Source organism: Fukomys damarensis, unplaced genomic scaffold (genome assembly GCF_012274545.1).
Source record: "Fukomys damarensis isolate Sample0158 unplaced genomic scaffold, DMR_v1.0_HiC HiC_scaffold_39, whole genome shotgun sequence".
NCBI classification, from domain to species: Eukaryota; Metazoa; Chordata; class Mammalia; order Rodentia; family Bathyergidae; genus Fukomys; species Fukomys damarensis.
This window is the reverse complement of record NW_022900951.1, coordinates 48,323,529-48,339,371: the sequence shown is the minus strand read 5'-3', so window position 1 is coordinate 48,339,371 and position 15,843 is coordinate 48,323,529. Positions and strand designations below refer to the sequence as shown.

At 38.2% G+C, this 15,843-nt stretch overlaps 1 protein-coding gene across 3 annotated transcripts in view; it reads right to left on the bottom strand.

Annotated features, from left to right (window-relative positions):
- Positions 1–15,843, bottom strand: part of Klf8 (Kruppel like factor 8) — a 203,579-nt gene that overhangs the window by 69,890 nt on the left and 117,846 nt on the right. For 2 of the 3 annotated variants that reach the window (XM_010610112.2, XM_010610113.2), the window contains exon 1: positions 14,184–15,097. The exons of the other annotated variant lie outside the window; for it this stretch is intronic. In XM_010610112.2, coding sequence (XP_010608414.1) covers positions 14,184–14,460 — 277 coding nt within the window. In that variant the 5' untranslated portion in view covers positions 14,461–15,097. Of the gene's footprint in view, positions 1–14,183; positions 15,098–15,843 lie in introns of those variants that run through there. 3 annotated transcript variants of the gene reach the window in all.

Genomic DNA, 15,843 nt, shown 5'->3' with positions numbered 1-15,843 from the left:
TATGTATAAAGGGATATTTGAGAACTAAAATATTGTAACAATATTTAGGCAAAATTGAAAACTAAAGGGAATTAGGGCCCACATAAGATTCATCTTTTTAAAAAAGAAAGTTTTATAATCTTTCTAGAGTTACAATTGGTGCTCTAAGTATCTGAGACCAGACCGATGCACAGAAGCTGTCAGTGAAGTAAGTAGAAAAGAAATGTACAAAGGAGTGTTAGAGTAGGGATGGCCTGGGAAATTGAGATGTGTATCACCCAGTGAGGAAGGCATCAGAAATGAAAATTGTCTACTTAGAGCAGTAACCATAATTCTGCTTGGATTGGCTCTTCAAGTCTTTGTGTTTGGAAGCTGGAATTTCTGTTCCTTCCTTAATGGCAGGGGTATTAGAAAAAGAAATAAAAGAGAAGGATTGAACACTGTGATGGATTAACTAATGGTTCATTTGGATCACCCCGCTGAACTGAATTAGCATGGTCTGGGCATGCAAGACCCACCTGAGAATTGTTGCCAATGGCATAGAAAAGAGAACTGGAGGGAAAGATCTGGGCTGTTGATATTCTAGAAGTAGCTTGCTGTGGTTGGTTTACCTCATGTGAACTTGCCTGTTCTCATCAGAGGAGGAGGATCTTGGAGCTTTGTTGTCAGTGGGAATGGCTGCTGTTATCATCAAGGGAGCTCTGATCTTCACTCCTTTACATCACTTCCTCATCAGATCCCTCAGCCTGGTGGCACAAATTCTTCACCCCACCAGAGCTGGATTTCTGGCTTTCACCACTGACTGGCCTTTGGGCCTTCCTAGTGAAGATCTTCAGTATGGACAAGCATGAGTTATCGCTGTGGGCTCTAGGCCACTGGCTGGACTCATGGAGGACATTGCATTGGACTTTAGGCCTTCAGTTGGACTTATGTGGGACACTGCTGTGGGATCTAGGCCATTGGATGGATTCTTTGAGTCTCTATTGTGTTGCTAATCTCTTGCACTTCTCTCCATTTGACTTTTTGGGTGAATATAATAAAATAATCCTATAAATTATGTGTCCTATATTAAAGCTATTCCCTTTCAAACCCTGGCTATAACAAACACCATCTCCAGTTGGTCTAGGTCTCACATACGCAGAATATATATTTAAATACACATTCATTCCAGAGACTAGGACCACAGGAATTTGATAAAGTTTTATAATTTGTGTCATGTCCCTAAGTTTATTTTGTTACCCAAGTGTCATTTCCTATTAACTCCAAATATAAAAAGGGAATAGTGCCTCCAAGGGACAACAGAGGTGGCTCACTCAGAAGACTGCATCCTTTCCTTTCACCAGTTTTGGAAAGGGGAAAAAAGTCATTCCTAGAGATGAAGTGAGATCTTTAAGGAGTGAAGAAGAGTTATTAGAGCCCACAAATAAAAAGGAAGTAGGGCATTGGGAATGCTGACATGAACTTAAGAAAAGACCTAATGCCTTAAGTGTATTTGGGCTATGCAGGTAATAATTCTTCATGTGCATCTACATAGTGTTACAATAAGGAAAGAGGCAGCTTTCGTATAATGCCCATTTTTCAGATCATTCATTTTGAGGCTCAGAATCACACGATTTATAAATGCTAGAATCAGAAATGAAATTTTTGTTCTCTGACTCAAATTATAGTGCCTCCTCACTACACTTTAATATCACAAATATGGTACACACCATCTTTCTGAAAAGTGCTAAAAGAACAAGTTTAAAGATGGCAAAATAGTCATTTAGGAAGATCCTGAGCAAGTAAAATTCACTTACATCCTCTACTCAATAAGAGATGTTAAAACTATTACAAAATGAAAACCCATGTTATACACCATTTTAAAGAAAAGTGTTATCTATATTTTATTGCCTATATTTTTATTTATCCTTTAATCCTAACAACCTAGTAGCAAATATTTATGCTCTTATTTTATCTTATTTTGTTTGTTTTGCAGTCATGAACATTAAACTCAAGAGGACCTTATACATGGAAGACTAGTGCTATACCACTAAAAATACCCTCAGTTTTCTCCATTTTAAGTATGAAGAAGTAAGCAGAGAAAGATAAAGTAGCTTATGCTCAAATCACCCAGCTAGTAAATGGCAGAGAAGAGATTTGAACCTCAGAAGTTTGGAAATACAATATTACTATAATGAAATTATAATGTTCTTGACCTGGATGCCAGTGGGACTCCCAACTATTGCTTGAAGTCAAACCCAAAGAAAAGGATAAAAACTTGCTAGAGACAAACTATTTCATAAAAGGATACTGTAAGATCCTCCAATTTTTCCCATTTCTACCAAACAAGTTAGCGCCTACCATGATAGACATCATTGGAAGATCCAGTCTCAAATTCCAGTTATGACATATCAGCAGGCAGCTACATATGACTTTCTTAATCAAGGGTTTCAACATGAACAAAAGCATGTACATGACAAGGCACCTAGTCTAACACCCACAGCAGACACTCACAAGTGACCCAAGAGAGAAAAACCTTGCAGCTTGCCTTTTTTTGAAGCTTACCTGGAATGAGATCAAAGAAAGTGGAGGCCATCTGGAATGCTACAAAGTACAGAAATTTAAGAGGAGAGTGCATATTACTACAAAAATTCTTATTTAACTTTTCTGTCTTAGCTTTCTCATCTCCAAAATAGAGATATATCAGTTTGGCTCTGCCCATTTAAATGGTTGTCAAGAAAATCAATCATGACAACACATGCCAAAATTCTTTGCAAGATGTAATTGTAAAATCTTTATATAAGTGTTTAGGATTACCCCTGTCAAAAAAATCACAAAATAATCACTAATATTAACACAGCTATATTTTTAAGATCCAAAATGATTTGAAGGTATGTCCAATCTTTTGGCTTGCCTGGGGCATAATGAATGAAGAGAAATTGTCTTCAGCCCTAGACAAAAAATATAATATGGTTAATACATACAAGTTATATGTATATATATTAAAACATTGAAATATAAAGAAGCAAGAAAACTCTGGGCCTCAGACTATGTCAGATAGAGTAACAGAAGCTATTTTATCCTTACTGATATATTTATCACCATTGTTCCATGAATTTGTATCCTACAGTATGATCTGCATAACATCTGGTGATTTCATACACTTGTCCTCTCTACAGATGCTAATATTAAGCCTCATTTTCTTTTCCACAAAAAGTATGTATGAAGAAAAATCACTTTGGAATATGCTAGACACTAAGATGCCTCACTGTGGAAAACATAAAAGCTAAGGTTAATCATAAAATTCTAGAACTAGTAATACAAGTGAAGTTCAGGTTTGACAAACTGCAGGCCTGAGCTTCAGTTCTAGTTTAATCACCAAATTATTGGTTGATCTTGGGCAAGTCCCATCACTTAGTGTAGAAATGAAATAATTCCTCATTTATATCACAGAATTTTAGTGAGGATCAATTGAAAAACAAATTTGAAAGTATTGCACAAATATAACTTCATATTTCTAGAACTAGCCCCCTTTCCAGAGATCCCACCAAAGAGAGGTTTAAGCAATAATTAATCTTATTTGCAAAAAGCTAGTAGAAAGTACACTAATAGTGCTATATTTAAACAAGTCAGTATGAAATCATGGGAAAATCATTTAAGTAGAAGCTGGAAGACCTGGATTCTAGAACAGTCTCCACCGTTATCTGTTATAAAAAAAAGTTACTCAACCTACTTAGCTTTCCTAAGTTACCTTCTGGATTCACATACTATGGTTCAGTAAGAACATAGATGGAAAATCCACAACAGTCATTCAAAGTGTTTGCTTAACATGTGAGGTTGATGTCAAGAAGAACAAGTTTTTCACAAACCGTAACGAAAATGTGAGTTTCCAATAGCCCTTAAAAATTATTATGTATAATGTAAAATCCATGAAAAAGTAGAGAAAAGATCAATGTGCCTATTCCTAGCTTCAATGATTTTCAGCAAATGGAAAATCTTGTTTTATTTATACCCCAATTCCTTTGCTCCATCTCAGTGAATTAAATTTAGGCAAATCTCAAAAACTATATCATTTAATTCTTCTGCATTTTTAATAGGACATATTTAACCTTTATAATTATCCTATAAAACAGATAATACTAGGCTCAGAGTGATTAAGTCATCCCAAAGTTACATCAAACAAATGACTGATATGAATTAAATCCAGGTTTGTTGTTCAGTACCATAACTCCATTTCTCCTTTAAAATACCTTCTATGGCCATGCACTTTGGAATAGTTTGGTAAAGTTGAAAATAATACTAATGAAGCTAATCATACCTTCAGAGTAAGTTTCATTATTGAATATTTACAAACAGTATTAAAGGATTCCTACTAATTGTGATGTGTATAATAGGAGAAAACCACCAGGAATCACAATTTGAGCATGGCACTTGGGCATTAATTAAGAAAAGGACAAAAGACCTAAGCAGCAAAGACTCAGTGCTCTTCAAAATAATGCAAAATCTTATGCAAACTTCTTAACACTTTATATCATTATTTCATAGAATTAACAATTTTAAATAACACAATGGTCCTCATCCATATTTAATACAATAATGACTTAAGGGCAGAGAACTTGCCACTTGACTAGCCTTTCCACTCATTACCTCAGCTGCATAGCTCAGAAGAACCAAGTCAAGATATTCTAGAAGAATCCTTGCCCATAGGAGTTTGTAGTATCCCAAGACATTCCATTAATGCAATGACCAATTCAGTACTACACATCTATTCTTGGATCTAGGTACAAGGAATGAAGAAGGCATGTTATTATTCTTTGAGTACCAACTAGTTTGTATATTTATCAGAACTAAAACAAAGAAAACTAATAGATTCACATGATAAACCTCACTCTCACTGAACATGAAGAAACTATATCATTACCATTATAGAAAGAAACTTTAAAAAATGGAATGAGTAGTTTCAAATAGTAAAATTTAAATATATGGTCAGCATTGTGGAGGCTTTTCTAAGACTAATGCGCTTTTCTGTGAATTTGTATTTTAAAGCAAATGACAAATAAAGAAAAAACAGAAATGAGAGAAGTGAAGGATCCGATTTTTTAAAAAGAAAAAATAAAGCTAGACTAAGGAATTTGGATGGTTACTTTGGCAAATAGAAGGTAGGAGAAAGAAGACTGACTGAATGATTATCTTCTGAAGCACATTAGGTATTTGGAGAAAGCAGAAAGCTGTATTACCTAGTAGAGACTGTGAGAAATTTCTCATGATAATTAAGACTTTTCAAAGGATCTACTAAATAACCAACACTGTAGTAGATAATCTTTGAGGGGAGCAGATATTCAGAAAACAATAAAGTTCTTGGTCTCTATCCTCAAGGAATTTTCAACCTAGGTGAAGTAAAGAAAACTGACAGCCCCTTCCAGACATGGGTATGGTTCATTAGTGGTATGAAAGATTGAAATACAATTATACAACAAGTTTTTAAAGTAAGAAATTTCATTTTTTAATGTATTTTTTTCAGGAAAAAGTTTCAAGATTTTACAAAATAGAGCTGACATTGACACAAGAGAAAATTTAGCTGGAGATGATTAGTTGCACCAACTTGTTAGAGGGCATGCTTTTCTCATTTTACAAGAAGGGCTGCAGAGATTGGAGTTTGGGATTCTAGGTTCATGTGGTCAAACAAAAGCCATGCATAAAATAGCAATAAAACAGTATAAGATAACAGATGAAAGCTGGGCATGGTGGCACATGCCTGTAGTCTTAGCACTCAGGAGGCTGAGGTAGGAAGATCACCGTAAGTTCAAGGTCAGCCTGGGCTACATAGTGAGTTCAACCTGAACTACATGATGAGACCCTGTCTCAAAAAAACCAAACCAAGACAAGCAAACAAAAAATATAACAGATGATGTTGAGGATATGAGAGGAAGTTACTCAGAGAAAAGTAGTAAATAAAATTCCAAAAGAATAATACATCCTGAAGTGAACCCTTAGCAAGTACAATCTTTCAAGAAGAGACAAAAAGGAAATCCAGATGACAAGAAAAGTTGACTATGATGGTGAAGATTCCCACCAAAACTATTTACCACTATAATCTCAGCTTCTATAATGATGCCTAGAATTTTGTAGATATCCAGTAAAAGATTGTGCAAAGGAGAATGAAATAATAATTTTAAAAATGTGTTTTAAAGATAATATCCTGGTACTAGGCCTCAGAAAAAAGCAAGCAAAGATACTCAAGGCAGAAATAGAAGTTATTAGAATATTCTATTTATTTGGCAAGAGCTTATATAGGTACCAAAAATAAATAAATAGAAGGGCTAGACAGGTTAATGTTGCCTAGGCCAGATGAGAAACAGTGAATAAAGAATATATGTTCTCTTTAAAGGATATAGAGTAATTCATTAACTCCAGGCAATTGTTGTCAGGAAGGAATGTTGACTCAGTATCTTCTCATTGTTCAAGACAAACTAGAAATCTAGAGTTTTAACTAAAGCCTGATTTTGAAATGTAGACATTCAACCAATTTTTAAAATTATAAGACAGGGCAACATACTGCTATGGAATGAACTGTTTTTCTCCCAAATTCCATATGTTTAAACCTTCATTTCAATGGGATAGTATTTGGCGAAAAGACATTTACAGAAGTAATTATGTTAAATAAAAGCATAAAGACCTGCAATTTAGCTTAGTGGTCTGCCTTGCAAATTCAAGAACCCGATTTTGATCCGTGGTACCAAAAAAAAAAAAAAAGCATAAGGGTAGGGCTTTGATCTGATAGAGTTAGTGTTTTTGTAAGAATAAACATCAGAGCTGGCTTGCTTTCTCTCCCTCTATCTTTCTCCAGTTATGCAAAGAAGAACATGTGAGTATGTATCAAGAAGGTAACGATGTGGAAATCATGAAAAGAGCCTGGTCTTCACTAGTTTTCTCATTGCTGAGACAAAATACCTGATGCCCAAAGTTAAAGGAAGAAATGTTTATTTTGGCTCACAGTTTGTAGAGGTTTAGGTCCATAGTTGGCTATCTCCAAGAGTGGCATGGCAGAGGGGTTCAAAAGAGTAAAAATAATCTATGGCAAGCAGACAGGTGATGGTTCATTAGCCTTCTTCCCTTCTTTATATTTTATACACACTACCTGCCCCAGGGTGGCTGTAGCACTCACTCCATTAATCCTAGGCAGAACTATGCCAAACCAAGCAGTGGACTAATTTAGTAACCACAAACACTTGATCATGGCATCATACACTCTAGATCCAACCACATCTGAAAAGCCTCACCTATGACTGCATGAGGCTTACAGAGGACATCTTGATAGAAACCATAGCATCCTGCTCCTGATCCCCAAAATCTCATCTACATTTCTTTTTTTCCTGGTACCAGGGATGGAACTCAGGGCCTCATACTTGCAAGACAGGCATGGTGCTACTGAGCTAACTCCTCAGCATTCATCTACATTTCTTTATCTAAAAGGCATTTAGTCTATCTATAAGAGCTGCCAAAGTCCTATCAGTTTCAGCATTGCTGAAAATTTCAAGTCCAAAATCTCTTTTGAGATATAAGGAAAACTTAGCTGCAGGCTCCTGTACAAATAAAAAAATGTAAACACTTCCAAAGTTCAGTGGCAAAAGATAGACATTTCCATTCTCCATGGTTCAAAGAGGGGAATGGATAATCATGGAACCAAAATCCATTGGGACAAACAATTAAGTCCTGTATTTCCATATCAAGCATCCAAGGCAATTTGTGGCACTATGCAAACTACAAAGGCTTGGGTGACTCTGCGCCTATTGCACTTCCGGTAGTTGTAACTTCCATAGTCTTTTTCTTGGGTCAGCTCTGCTCCTTCTTGCAGTTTTTCTCAGACTATCAACAGTCCTGGCTTCTCCAAACTTCTGGGCTCTCTACTGCAACTTTGGCTTCACATGCACAGCTTCACACACTGCCCTCTCAGGGGTATACTGCCTCCCTGGCCTTCTTCTGAAATCTGGATGAAAGTCTTCCTGACCCCACAACTCTTGCATTCTGCATGCACCTAAAATCAGTGTCACATGGTTGAAAGAAGGGTCTTCCACTTGTTGAAATAGTAGCCATGCTTCCTTCTCAACTGTCGGGGTTGAGTGCCTGGATCACTGAGCACTCTGAACACAATCCTAAAGAACAAATTCTCTAGGCTACTACAATTCTGGAATATGATGCTCTGTGTGTCTCTTCTCAAAGCAAAGTCTTTGGAATCCTGCTGGTTGTTGTGATATACTCAGGCCATTCTTTCTGTTTTCTTCTGAACAACTTGACTTTCTCTTGCCAATCTTTTCAGCAACCAATTTCTACTCCATTCCATCTTTGAAGATCACAACTTGACTAGAGCTTCTTTCTGGCCAAACTCACATAATTTTAAATCATTCTGTTGGGTTCTTTGTACTTGATTTTAAACATAAATCTGGCTAAATGCCTCCAGCAGTAGCCCTGCCACAGCCTCAACATTAGACTGCCTTGAATTTTCCTCTGCAAGATTAATTAGTCCACTGCTCTTAATCTCAGTCTCAGGAAGTCTCTGGATATGAGCAAAATGCAGACAAACTTTCTGCCAAGGCATAACACATGTTGTCTGAAGTCAGTGAAATCCAGTCAAAGAAATCCTTCTTCTCAGCAGAAACATCCTGAGCCTGGTCTTTAACAGCATCATTTTTATCAGCATTTTGGTCTTCTGAGCTCTGACCAGAATCTCTCATCAAGTGCAGTCTAAAGCTTTCCAAGGCTGTTTTTTCAGTTGGAATCTCTGGGTCTTTCCAAAATTTCCTACTATCCAGTTCCAAAGTTGCCTAAACCACACAATCAGGTACAGTCACAAGAATGACCCCACTTCTCTGGTACCAAATTCTGTCTTACTTACTTTTCTCATTGCTGAGACAAAATACCTGGTGCCCAGAGTTAAGGGACAAAAATTTTTGGCTTATAGTTTGTAAAGGTTTCAGTCCAGAGTCCACTGGCTCCAAGGCAGGGTGGTACAGCAGAGGGGCATCACAGAGGAGAAATCGTCTATAGCAAGCAAGCAGGTGAGGACACATTAGCCCTCTTTCCCTTCCTCATATTTTATACAGAATACTAACCCTATGGTGGATACAGCACTCATATCCTTAATCCTAGCCAGAATTATGCCAAAACAATCAGTGGACTGATTTAGTAATTACACACCACTCATCCCAGCACCATACACTCTAGAACCTGCCACCTCTGAATAGCCCCACCTATGAGTGAATGGAGCTTAGGGGAGCCATCTAGAAACAAACCATGACAAAGCCTTATAATAATCTAACCATGCAGGCCCCCTGATCACAGACTTGTAGCCTTCAGATCTGCAGACAAATAATTTTCTATTAAGGAACCCTAGTTTCAGGCCAGATGTGATGATGCATGCCTGTAATCCCATTGGTGAGAATTGGGAGTCTGAGGCCAGCTTGGGCTACATAGAGAGTTCAAGGCCAATATGAAATACATAGTAAGACCCTGTCTCAAAATAAAAAGGAATTCAGTAATATTTCCTTATAACAGCCCTATTCTTCGAATAAATTATTTACAAAGTTTGTACTGCTATTACGAGCAACACCACCAGAGTTAGGAAATATCTAAAATGACAGTCAGTAGAAGACTGACTTAAAAATTAATGGATTATCCATATAGTGAAAAGCTATGTTGTCACACTAAAGAATGAGGCATTTCTTTTTACATGTAGTTTGTGATGAAAAAATTGGGTAAATAATTTTTAAAAATTTTTAAATATTATAATAAAAGTCATAGTGCCATTGATCGCCATCAAAATATTCCTCCTAGCTTTGAACACACCAATTCTATCATTCTTGCCACTTTTTGAAGCAGTTCTGGAAGTCCTCTTTTGTAAATATCTTTAGTTGAGCTGTTGTGGCTGCCCCCCTGTCCTGAATCACTTCAAAATATCTACCTTTCATGGTCATTTTGACCTTGGGGAACAACCAGAAGTTTCATGGTGCAGGATCTGGTGAATTAGGTGAGTTAGGACATACTTTAATGTTTTCATTTGACAGAAATTTCCATAAATATTTTGAATCAATTCAAACACCATAAACTTCAGAAAGTGGCAAAAACAAGGGGATAAATGCACTCAAAGCAAAGGAAATTATTTTCAGAGGGGAGTTAATGGTAATGTATCTTTTACTACAAAAAATAATTTAACATTTAAATACATACCAGTTTTTTGATCAGCCCTTATGTATGGAAATATCTTCAAAGTATAGTTTTAAGTAAACAAAGCAATTTGTAGAATGATGTGCAGAACATATTAGCGTTTGATTATGAAAAGAAAGAGGCAGAAAAATATACTACTTACTAATTTATATACATTGCATATCCCTGGAAAGATTCTTAATAAGCAAATAACTCTAGTTTTCACTCGGGTGACTAGGGAACAGAAATAGGTGGGAGAGTTTTCACTGTATACCCTTTCATATATGATAAATTTTGAGCCTTGTGGAATATATTACTAATTTAAAATACATTTTAATATGAGTTTTAGCCAGGCATGGTGGTGCACACTTATAATGCCAGCATTGGGTGGAGTTAGGACACTGAGGCAGAAGGATAGCAGCAAGTTTGAGGCCAGCCTGGGCTACATAATGAGTTCAAGGTGAACCTGAACTACACAATGAGACCCTGTCTCAAAAAATAAAACAAAAAAAATTTAGAACAATCAAAATACACACATAAGCTTAATTTGCTCTGTAGGTTAGTTGTTGGCACCCTTGATCTAAGTTAATGTGTCAAGCACTGGGTCTAATGCTTTACATAACAAAATCATCATATTATTCTGGAAATGAGTAAATAGAAGCTAGTTGACAAAGCTAAGTTGAGGATAATAAATGATTAGAAATTTGATTTTTAGGTATACAACTGATTAAAAACATTATCATATAAAAATTAGAAATAAAACCAAACATAGTCACACATGTTCTTCAGTCAACAAGTGAGCTTAACACTATGAAGTCATTCATGTACTCACAATCTACTTAGGAATTAGATGTGAATTTTATGAGATGACCATTTAGATCTTCCCAATAAAGTTTTTCTTTATTTGCAAATACATGGTATTATAGAACTAGATCCTAGAAGATATTCTACAAAATGTGTACTATCAGGAGCCATTCTACTTAAATTCCTGGGGAAACATCATTTCATGATTAAAGTATGACTATAGCTGTCTAAGGTCTACTGTCACCTTGCCCGCAAGCTGGCTATGGCATGAGGAAACATAACTGCTTTGCCTCAGGTCACAAGTTGAGGCCTCAATGATCCTGTGATGCTTACGGGCAAGAGTACATCAGCTGAAGACATCCCGGTTTTTTGAGAACAGAGTAATAACAAAAAAAAAAGAGAAAGGTTTCACCTGAGGGAAGGACAAATTCTTTATTAGCCTGCTATCTTATCCTACCTACTATTGTAAGAATGCTCTGCTTACTGCCCTCATCAACAAAAGATCCTCAGTGACCTAAGGTCCTCATCAACATAGAATCACCACTGCCCCCAAGTCACCTGATAATCCCTACAATTATTGTGTACCCAATAAATAATGGCTAGTTCAGAGTGTCTTTGTCTTTTCCCACTTTGAGGTACTGACTTCCCAGGTACTTCAAAGTTACACAAGTCTCTATTATCTTTCTTTCTTTAGTCTTTACCATTTCCCTTTCTAAGCAGTCAGAGAATTAGTCACCCTAAGTTATTGTACCAAGTGTTTACATAGAAAAGCAATCCGATATGCATTATGAAGATACAATGGCATTAGATGTCATGAAGAACCTCTCAGTCTGAAAAAAGGTAAAGACTTAACTATAGTGTATGCAGGACACAGAGTAATACAACTTCCCAAAAATACAGGAAAATTAATATACTCAAGAGTATTTCTAAATGCAAGGATCAGGCAAGGTTTTATAAAAGTGACACTTAAGTTCAGACTAATGATGAAAGGAATAGTATAAATTCCGTTCAGAAAAATCATGAAAATAAGCATATTATGAGGCAGTTTCTTCATGGCTAAATATCAACTAAGCAGAACAGATAATGATTTCTAAAGAAGAGTTGAAGTGATAAGAAAGACTTGCTATAGGGGCCAGAGATAAAAGTAGGTTTCAAAAGAAGATTGGAGTTTGGATAGGAGGATAAAGAAAATACTTAAGTTAGAAGAAATAGAAAATGACATTTAAAATATTTCTTATGCTTGAAACACGTATATTTGCTAAATGAATTATATATCCAAAGGCCATCTTCTCTTTATTTAACCAATTAAGCAAGATCATAAAGTACAAATGACTCAGGACAAAGATGAATATGTAAATGTATCAAATAATAATAATGCCCCTGCCAGAATGAGAAAAGATGAGTGGTTGATGACTTGCACCACCAGACACAGATAATCTTAAAAGATAAATGATAACTAGACTAGGCATGATACCTTAGTTTCTGGAATCCAGACAGTTAAAGCACTAAGAACCCTAATTTGGAAATGCATATACTAGAATAGTGAAGGTGATGACGGTGATCTAGCTCATTTCCACCCCACTTTTCTTTGCCAATGTATACTGAAAGCCTAAGAAGTGTCTGTGGCTCCTTTAGGGCTCTGAAAGTAGAGCCATTTACTTAATCTTGAGAATGGACTAGATAGTCACATTTATCATTTCCACTTTGAAGTTATATTTCTGCTCTTATGTTTTCTGCCTGTCTGCCCTCTAAACTAATCTGGAGACACTGTTCCCATCCCATACTCCAGGTCCTCCACAGTTATCAAAGATTAGCATTTCTCTCTCATAAAGTTTTTCTTAATACTCTGAAGAATGGAATAAGATCATGTACAAGTTTCACACACACTGGTTTCTGTTTTGCAAAGAACCTGTTGGTAATATCCTACTGGTTAAATTGTCTAAATAATTAGAAGATAGGTTAGTGGCTTTTTTATTAGAGGTGATTAAGTCCATTGGGAACAATATTAAATTAGAAGCAAATAAAACCTATGCTCTAGACTTTTAGCCTTAGAAAAGCTAATTCAATCCTTCCAGGTCTCCTATCACTTCATCTGGAAAGCATTTTAAGGACATCAAAGTACTAATTCTATCAGCTGTGTTCCAGAGAAAGCGTTCCAAACTGAGGAAAAGGAAGTGAAACTAAGATTACGACAAGTAGCAGCCTCTGTCAAATAATATTGGTATTTTAGCTACCCAAATATCTTTTAAGGTAGAATTATTAATCTGCATTCTATAGAGAAAGGCAATGTTCAGGGTAATTATTGGTACTAATTAGGTTTCAAAGCAGATCTTTGTGTTACCCCAAAGCATCACAATCTCCACCAGTTTAAAATCCAAACTTGGAGATAATTTTCTTAGCCCAGTCATTATTACAGTGGATAAAAGAACGGTGCTTAATAATTGTTTTTCGTCACAGTGAATACAATACCAAAGGAAATAAGACATTCTTTTTGCCATCTGTTTGGATGTGATTTATTTTCCCCCTGATTCTTACGGTCCACAAAAGACAGCTCCACCAAGAGATTGAGCAAGTCCACTATCTGCAGCAATCACAGTATTTCTGCCCAATCTTCCAGCTACACATAGAATTGACTGCCTTGGCCAGGTCTTAAAGGGCCTGAGCAGGGCCTAGGCTTGGGCTTCCTCTTCTAACCAAGCTAAGCTCCTCCTTAATGAGCTGGTAAACCCCAAGTAGCTCCTCCCCGAAGCTCCTTCCATGATCTCGCGATCCTGATTTCCAATAACCTAGTCTCCCACCTGTCCCTCCTCCCTCTTTCTAGAAGCATCTCTACTCCCTAGTTATCTGGGGTGGCTGGCCTTCATATTCTTGTAGCCTAGACTTTTGACTGTGTGGGGTTAAATCAGAGACAGCCCTCACTGCTTAAGGAGGACTGAGAGCACTAAACCAGGGCAGACTAAACTAGACAAATCCACCTATTTTTGACCTCTTTTACTTTTTCAGGAAGCCTCCTCAAATGTCCCCCCTCCCCTTTTTGTCCGTTTTTGCTCAATCTTTAACGAAGTCATTTTCCCTTGAGTTTCATTTGATTAGGTGTTTTTACCATTCCGCTCCCCCCTCCCCTGGCTAAAACCCAAAGATAAGTAGGTGGGTGTGGTGGGGGTGGAGGGTAACCTAAACCGAGATGAGAGTGGGTGGGTTCTAATCTCGGTGTCACTTACCGCCCTTGTCTTTAGCTGAGGACTCCTGAAGTGTCTGAAGCTCACGCGGTCCTCCCGTAGGCTCATACTCCTGAGCTGATCGCAAAACAGCTGTTCCACTCACACCCGCCCCTGTCTGACAGCGTGCCGGGTTACGTTCTCCTGCTTTCTCTTTCGCGGCCCCCCACTTCCCCTTTTTCTTCCAGCTGGGAAATAGGGAAGAAGGAAAAAAGAGAGGGAGTTTCTTCAGACTCAGCTGGGCCACCCTCAGAACAAGGAAAACAAAGATCTCTAGCATCCAATCCAAAAATTAGGGCAGGCAGAGGGTACTGCCTAAAAAGAATGCTCCCCCTAAAGTCAGCTAAAAATAAAGTGGGTTCCCTGGGTTGAAGAGGCCAACTCTGAAGATCCTCCGTTCCCCTTTTACCTTTACCAGTTCAGTTCCGGCCAAGCCCACTCTCCACCCAGCCTCTGAACTCCGCACACCCTTGAAAAAAAGGAGGGAGGTAGAGGCTAAGAAAACCGCCCAGAACCTGCAAACACTGCTGAGGAACCCAGAATGAGATATAACGAGAGGATCCCTTCAACGCTGCGGTTACAGCCCCACACCCCAACTCTTTCCTAAAAGGAAAAAAGGGAGGAGAAAATGCCGATGATTGGTCGATACACTTAGGAGAACACCGGCCCGGGGCAAGAGCTTCAAGGAAAAACAGCAGCAACTCTTTGCAGGTTCTCTAGGGCGGGGTTTCTTGGAGGTTTCTAGCTGTCCCACTGGGGACCTCGAAACCCACACAGGTCAGAACGTGAAGTGCTCTCTAGGCAACCTGAGAGGGTGGAGTGATTTCGTCTTTCTCCGCCTTGGCTGGGCCAGGGGAGAGGTGTGACTACGGTGAGGACTCCACCTAGGGTGGAGTTCCTTAAAAGAGACCTGAAGCGGCTGAAGGAGAAAGCAAACTAGGAAGAGGCGGAGGAAGGTGGGGCTAAAAAGGAGGAGGGAGAAGAAAGGGAGTGGGGCGGGCCCTGGGCAGAGAGAACTGGCCTCGCCCCTGGTGGCGGTCTCGGTCTCCAGCAGCATGAGGCAAAATTGGAATAAATTTCGGTTCCTTACCCGTCCCAGAAAAAGGCTTGATCAACTGTCTCTCCGGGTTATGCCCACTCTTTAGGGGAGGAGCAAAGCGGGGTGAGAATCGGGGCTGGGTGATACACAGGAAAAAAATGGATGAAAAAAGGGGAGAGGATAAAGCTGGCAACTAGAAGCAATTTTCCCCTCCTGGCTTTCCATAGTAACGTGTGACACCAGCGAAGACATCAAGGACGCTGTGTGTTCTCAGGGAGGAGGCTAAGAGTAAAAGATTGGAGCTAGGCGTTTTCCTGCAAGAGATAAGGGAAGGAGGTGAGGGTGTTGAAGTGGGTGGATAAGAAGGAGGAATTGAAGATGAATTGCAAATACTGTATCATGTGATACCATAGCTCTAAGAATAGAGTTATCAACCCCTTGAGACAGCCTCTCAGCCAGGTATTGGCTAAAATCCCCCTAGAGCTGAATCTACAGGGTGCGAGCCATGCTTCCAGGATTTTTGGCCCATGCCTACCTCATTTTAATGGGTGACCAGAAAGTCACACTCAAACAAGGACCTTTTTCAGTGCCTCTTCCTTGGCACTTTTTTTTTTTTTTTTTTTT